The sequence below is a fragment of the Sceloporus undulatus genome, chromosome 2 (assembly GCF_019175285.1).
Source record: "Sceloporus undulatus isolate JIND9_A2432 ecotype Alabama chromosome 2, SceUnd_v1.1, whole genome shotgun sequence".
NCBI lineage: Eukaryota > Metazoa > Chordata > Lepidosauria > Squamata > Phrynosomatidae > Sceloporus > Sceloporus undulatus.
The window spans coordinates 309910786-309918339 of NC_056523.1; the positions used below are offsets into that span (position 1 = coordinate 309910786).

A 7554-nucleotide genomic window follows, 5' to 3' on the forward strand; every position below is an offset into this window, starting at 1 on the left:
TTATTATTATTATTATTATTATTATTATTATTATTATTATTATTATTATTGTGCTTTATTTATATAGCGCTGTAGATTTACACAGCACTGTACAGACAAACAATAAAATAGATAAAATAAACCTGCCCATGGTGTACAATAACAATAGCATACTACATATAAGTAATACATAACAATACAGGAAAGGGTTCAATAAAGTAAAGCAGGCAACAAATTAAAAACATCAAATAACAAATAATAGTCATGCAATGCCTGGGAATGCTTCTCTGAACAGGATGGTCTGGGCGAAGGAGATTCCAGGAGTGAGGGGCAGCAAGAGAAAAGGGTTGAATCCAGGACGGGGTGGTGGAAATCCCAGGCTACGACAGCAGACCTTGACTACTAGAACGGAGGGCACGAGTGGGAAGGTGCCATGTTTACACAGAAGTAAGCGCCAACAAATCCTACAGGGCTTACTAACTTAGGGCTATAGCCTAATTTGGGAAGGAAAGTACCAGCTCATTATTGGTTTAAAAGTCTACAGAATCATCCAGACAATGGTAACCTCAAGACTGGACACTTTGTAAAACGTAAAACACACTTTGTGGGGCTGCCCTGGAGGTTATAGGTAGTATGGATCACAATAACTAAGTCACTGGCTGGAGTATCATACTGTGTATCTATTACATTATGTTCTAAAGGATCTACTCTATGTACTAGATTGCTACTGAGCTGGGTATAATTTCCCTCCAGTAACATCTCCCTGATACTAACAACTAAAGTCACTATAATCTTCAGGCGAGGTTTTGTTGTCTCTCTTATTTTGACTTAAATGGCTGAGGAATGAAAAAAATCACATTCCAGACTCAGTGTTCCCTTTTTAATCTGTTGGGCACATGCCATGCAGCCTTCATGGTGAATACGGCTCCACCAACATACAAAAACACACTATTATTGTTGACCAAAATCTTGCAGGACTGGTCTCCTAAGACAATAATATCTTGCCACATGTCATGTAATGAATAAAACCCTCCAGAGCCATATTATAAAACCCACAGAAACATCCTGTGAAGACCCAAACCATTAAAAGACAAAAACAAAACAAACAACTCCCTGCATATTTATACATCTATAAATCAAGCCTTTTAATAAGCACTTACGAAAGTCGGTGCCACCTCTGGCAAACTTGGGAAACTTTTAGCAGATCGATCAAGGAGAGATAAGAAAAGATTCCTAGCAGGAGTTCATCAGGCAAAGTATCCCAAGAAACACCTTATGGCAGGGAAGAAATGATCCATTAGAGTTTGACACTACACATAGAAGTAAGTAATTACAACATTTAGTTCCCCACAGACTTTCTATTTTCTATCAGCCTATTCTTTTAAACATACACTACTTCAAAGCATTTTCCTATTTGAAAGTTGTACTTCATTATGATTTTCTCCAGAGCATTGCAGAATGCTGTCTGTGTGGTCATACATAAGAGCATTAATCCTACTCAAATGCCTTTGAAAACTTGTTCCCACAAGTTTTTACATTCTTTTGCAACCACTAGGCTATCATTTGAAGAGTGTTTCTCACCACTACTACTCCATGGGGTCCAGACACTGGGATGTTCTTTTTAACTCTTAACCTCTGTTTGCAAATTCTTGCCTGGGGATTAGATTGGGGACATCTCCCAAGGGTTAAAAAAAACAGCTCTAGAGAAGAGGCAATCTCTTCCCAGTCCAAGGTCACATACCTTCAAACCCATTACTTCCCCTCAAAAAGCTGCCTCCCAGTGTACAACCCTGAAATCCTTTTCTGGAGAAGGTTGGCTTACCATTTTAAAAAAAATAATATATAGAACATGGAAAGGAGGGGGAGTGGCTTCACCAATGTGGGCTAAACAAATTGAAAGAGGATCCCAGGTAAGCAAATTTTCCAGACTTCTGCAAGCTTAAAAGTAGGGCAAGAACTGCTTTGTCCAGTGTCTGGAATAGTCTCAAACCTCTCTCTTTGTCCAAAGAGTTGGTACACAATAGTACTATGTGTCAAGCTTGTAGTGCACTGAGCAAGCAAGAAGAAAATCTTGGTTCACCTTCACTAACACTATGACCCTTTTGCATCAGATGTGCCATCCAGGTTCCAGAAAGCAATGGCAATAATTGTAAGTAGCAGTTTAAAACAAACAGGAACAAACAGCCTGTTGGAGCAGGATGGCTCCTCATAGTACCAGAACAACTTAAGTCCATTCTCCACACGTATGCACCCAGAGCTCAGGATCTTTAGAGGCCTTTCTCTACATGCAGGTGTGGAAGATTACAGGCGACATAGCCTCTTCAGTGGTGATGCTTGCATAATAGTTTGCCATAGTTTCAGGGCCAGGAAAAGCCCTTTCTATTTCCCCAAGCCTTTGAATCTATGCTATTTCTATTTCAATGCCATGGAAATCTTGGAAGTTTTGTGAGATATTTTGCCTTCTCTGTCAGAGAACTCTGGTGACACACCAAAATACAACTGCAGAGTTATACTGAGAATTCCACAGCATTGAGCTATGACAGTTAAAGTGGTGTCAAAGTGGATTATTTCTGCAGTGTGGATGCAGCCTAAGATGAAGTATAATTAACAGCAAATCAATTCTATTATTTTGTTAGTTATCATTCCTATTTAGTGATCCTGAATGTACTTTTGCAATTTTTAATCCTACCTGTTGCCACCTCTCGGAGCAGCCTAGGTCGGCGGGCAATCACAAATTCTGTGTCCTTGACTTTCTGCCGTTTGGGGGGTGGATCCACACACACCAGCAGCTCCTGGGGGGTGTTCTCATTGCCTAACTTATCCTTAAGGACAGAGACACCCATGCCTGATAGCAGCTCTGACGTCTTGCTGGAATTCCATCCCCATGTGAAACCTGTGTTGAGATTGCTGCCCGAATCTGGAATTTCCTGGAGATATCTCCTACGGAAAAAGAGAAGCAGTGTTTTGAAAGCTGCTCTTTGTATCAAGAGAAGAAGAAGATGAACAGAAGATGCATATATTTGTATGTCATTTCATACACACACACCACACACACACACATATATTTTCTCTCAGAATACAGTTCTCAAAAATGACTTTAAAATGGGAGATGTGCTTCAGAAAATTACTGGGTGCCAGTGGTCACTTTCTGGCCATGGTGGCCAGACATTCCAGTGACATTTTAGGTATGACTATTTTCCTGTTCATATAAGCTGAGCTGGGAAAGACCTATATTTGAGATCTTGAAGAACTGGTGCCAGCTGCAGTTGAGAAAAACAAGCTACATCAGGGGTGAAACAAATAAGATAAAGCAGCTTCCAGATGCTTTGAAAGCAGGGTGATTATATGACGCACCGCTCCAAAGTGAGTGGAAATTGAAACAAAGGCATACTCTGGGGCTAAAAACTGGAGCAAAAAGATGCCGGGATACTCCAGTTTAGCTCAGAAAAAGCTCAGTTTTTGGAAAGTCTACATGTTGTGGTTCTTGTCCTCTGCCAATTTATGAGAATGCTCATAAAGACCAACGGTTCTAGACTATATTTGCCAGTCATTCTCTATTTATTCCCCTGTTTGTGCATTTCTCGATAGAACAGATAACTGTCCTTGAAATTAAGATTTTAATACACAAGAATAATCTATCATTTAGATCGGCTGTTTCTAATGTTTTCTATGCCCCAGAACCCTAGAAAATGTTTAATTAATGTTTCCACCCTCTGCACAAGTAATATCTATCATATGAGGCATAGCAATTTGAGTGTTGGACTATGACTCTGGAGACCAGGGTTTCATTCCCAGTTCAGCCATGGAAACCCACTGGGTAACCTTGGGCAAGTCACACACTCTCAGCTTCAGGGGAAGGCCATGGCACATTTCCTCTGAACAAATCTTGCAAAGGTTACTCCATGATAAGTTCACCATAGGGTCGCCGTAAGTTGGAAATGGCTTGAAGGCACACAACACACACAAATCTAATTTCTAATTTTTGAACCACAAATTGAACTACATACAAGTACATAAAATGCAAAATCTCAAGGGAGAAATTAGATGAAAATTTATTCAGAAAAAAAATATTGAGCGATGGCTCATGACTGGTCATTCAAGGACACAGGCCACTTTTTGTGGCACCCCTTGAAATACCATCTGGCACCCCAGGTTGGGAAAACCTGGTTTAGATGGAAAAGTGGAATGTGATGCACATGTGCATATATAAGACATTTGCAAATTGCAAGCGTGTTAGCTTAAAAACCAGCATGTTTGCAAGCCACAAATAACTTACAGCAATAAGTTGGGCATGTATGTGTGTGTGCCTTCCTGTCCCCTGTCAATTTATAGCAATCCCATTAATATTATAGAGTTTTGTTAGCAACCTTGCATTTTCCCCCTGGATTGATGGGCAGGCTTTAAGCAAAAGAGCCCAAGGAGGAGCAAATAAATATTGGCACAAGCCTGGTTTTTGGGCAGGATAGGCTCAGGGTGACCAGACACATCCTGCTTTCCCAGGAGACATGTCCTCCATTTCCACTTTTCTGTCCAGGAGGAATTCCAAAAGGTCCTCTCTTTGGAGCATGACTAAGAAGCAGGAATTTAGACTTTATATTTAGTATTTTGAGCTTTTATTTGGTCATGTCCTCCATTTTTTTCTGGCATACCCTATATTTTGCAGTGCCTTGTCCTCCTTGACAGTGAGGACATCTGTCTCAATCTGGATTATTTCTGCCCTCATTTTCCAGGACATGGCCTCCATTGCCATTTTTTTCCCCTGGAATGACCTACATTTTGTGATGCCTTGTCCTCCTTGGCAGTAATGTGGCAGGGTAACCAAACATGTCCTCCTTTTTCAGGACATGTCCCCCATTCACTCCAGAAGGAATCCCAAATGGCCCCCCTCCCTTTGGAGCATGACTAAGGTACATGAATTTGTATTTATATTTAGTGTTCCTAGCTTTTTATTTATCCATGTTCCCTATTTTTTTCCTTGACTGTCCTACATTCTCCAGTGCCTTGTCCAGATCCTCCTTGGTAGTGAGGACATCTGGCCACCCTGTCTCAACCTGGATTATTTCTGCAGTGCCAGGGTGACCAGGCATGTCCTCCTTCCCCAGGACATGTCCTCCATTTCCATTTCTTCTGAAATGTCCTACCTTTACAGAGCCTCACCCTCCTTGGCAGTGAGGACACCTGTCACAACTTGGAGCGCTAAGGTGACCAGATGTCCTCCTTCTCCATGACATGTCCTCCGTTTGCACCTTGTCTCATAAGAAGCATGAGTTTGTATTCATAGTTAGTGTTCCTAGCTTTTCATTTACCCATGTTCTCCATTTATTTTTTGTCTTGACTGTCCTACATTCACCTTGGATGACCCCCTAAATTTCTGGACAATACAATTCAATGTAATGCCCTCCTCCTCCTCTGCACCCCAAAATCCTCCTTTACCTGTGCATGGTGCTGGAAGGGGATTTGGGGACCCCAAGATCTCCTGGGCTTCTCAGCCCCCTCGGCTTGCCTCCTTCCCCGGCTACGAGATCAAATCCTGCAAAAGCTCCCAACAGCAGCAGCAGCAGCTCCGGAAGCCCCAAAAGCAGAAACTGGCGCGCTCCAAGGCAAACCTCCTCCTCCTGGATCTCGAAAGGGCTCTTGGGAATTGTAGTGCCTTGTTGAAAAGTAAAAATATGGTTTTAGATTAAAGATGCTTGTTCTTTGGTTAGTTGCAATACCTATTTGCAATGTTTCTTTGCAGCAAGGCATGCAGTTTTATTGGAGGTTTGGAATATTCGTTATCAATATGATATATATATATATATATAATACACACACACACACGAAAGAAAGACCCATGTCTTCCTGGTGCTGCAAAGGAGGTAATTATGTTTAAAATTGTTATGCACACACATACACACATATATATAATACAAACTTCCTTCCTCTCTGCAGCACCATATATACACACACACACACACACACACACACACAGAGAATTTCCTTCCTCTGCAGCACCAGTAAGACATGGGTGCTGCACAGAAGTACGTTTAAAATAGTTCACTATCTGTCTATACACACACACATATATAAATCTTATATGTCTATATATATATATATATATATATATATGATACGTGTGTTTGTGTGTGTGCGCTGCATTGGAAGGAATAATAAGATTTGTGTGTGTGTATATGTATACTTCCTTCCTCTGCAGCACCACTAAGGCATGCTTTTTCATGAACATGCACTTGGATCCAGAGCTAAGCCTAATCAAGCACAGCTTGGGAAAGCTTCTGTTTTGGGGGGACACAACTCCCAGCAACTTACAAAAAGCCTGGCCACCAGGGAGTTCTCCAAAACTGCCCCTTATTATATCCCTCTGTCAGAGAGAGAGAGAGAGAGAGAGAGAGAGAGCTCTGGTGCCACTATAACCTACAGTTCCCAGGATTCCCTAGCACTGAGCCAGCCTCAGACTGGATTATTTCTGCAGTGTTGTGTTTTGGGGCCCTTAATCATCGGCGGGACTCGTTCCCCTGCGGCAGGTGCCGCAATTAAACGGGAAACAAGGGAAAAGTAACAAGGAATGGAGGAATGAATGAATGGTGGTTTCCCAATGACTCCTGTTGTGTTGCCGCCCTGCGACGCAAGGGGGCGCCTGAGAGCCACACGTGACGTGCCTCCCTCCGCGCGTCAGAGGAAATGCCAACTCAGGCTTCTTGCCGCCGCCGCCGCCTCGTTATGCAACGAGTACTGTATCGTTTGAAAAAGTAAACAGGTCAGCAAACCTGCGCATGCGCAGAACAAAAACCCCAAACCCCGCCTACCTCTCGCAATGGTATATGGGACTTGTAGTCCCAAGTGAAAATCAATCTCTCTCTCTTTCTCAACATACACACATTAAATGTGTGTGTGTTTGTGTATATATCTATATACCTTTTGCAATGGTACATGGTTTTCATAGTTCCTGATGAAAGTGTCTATTTCCCTATCTCTCAATAAACACATAAATGTGTGTGTGTGTGTGTATATATATATATATATATATAAACACATTATATTACATGTGTGTGTCACTATAAATATTACATTACATTAAATGTGTGTACAAATATACACACACTATCTATAAACACATTTATTAAATGTGTGTGTGTGTGTGTGTATTACATTAAATGTATGTATATATACACACACCCACACTAGTTGTGTGTATGTGTGTTTGTGTATATATCTATATATACCTTTTGAAATGGTACATGGGTTTTAGTCCCTTGTAAAAGTGTGTGTGGGTATGAAGAAAACTTGCCATTATATATATATATCACAATACACACACACAACACATACAAGGAAATTACCCATGTTTCCTGGGGCCATGAGGAAGAATCTATCTATCTATCTATCTATCTATCTATCTATAATATAAATAGAGAGACATAGACACACAGGGAGATACACAAACAAACACACACACACACACACACACAAAGTGTATGGTGAAGGGACTTTAAAACCAAGCCCCCAGATCGCCCAAGGGAATTACCCATGTTTCCAATCCTGAGGAGGAGGAGGAGGAGGCCGTGACGAAGAGAGGGA

General features: G+C 41.5%; 1 protein-coding gene across 1 annotated transcript in view; it reads right to left on the reverse strand.

Moving 5' to 3' along the window:
* The window catches only part of SKP2 (S-phase kinase associated protein 2), an 18997-nt gene extending 11445 nt beyond the window's left edge, over window positions 1-7552 (reverse strand). Inside the window, exons 1-4 of the mRNA XM_042451391.1 lie at window positions 7502-7552; window positions 5413-5629; window positions 2669-2919; window positions 1140-1251 (exon numbers count right to left, since the gene is read on the reverse strand). Coding sequence (XP_042307325.1) covers window positions 1140-1251; window positions 2669-2919; window positions 5413-5629; window positions 7502-7505 — 584 coding nt within the window. The 5' untranslated portion in view covers window positions 7506-7552. The remainder of the gene's footprint in view (window positions 1-1139; window positions 1252-2668; window positions 2920-5412; window positions 5630-7501) is intronic.
* Between the last annotated feature and the right edge of the window lie 2 nt (window positions 7553-7554).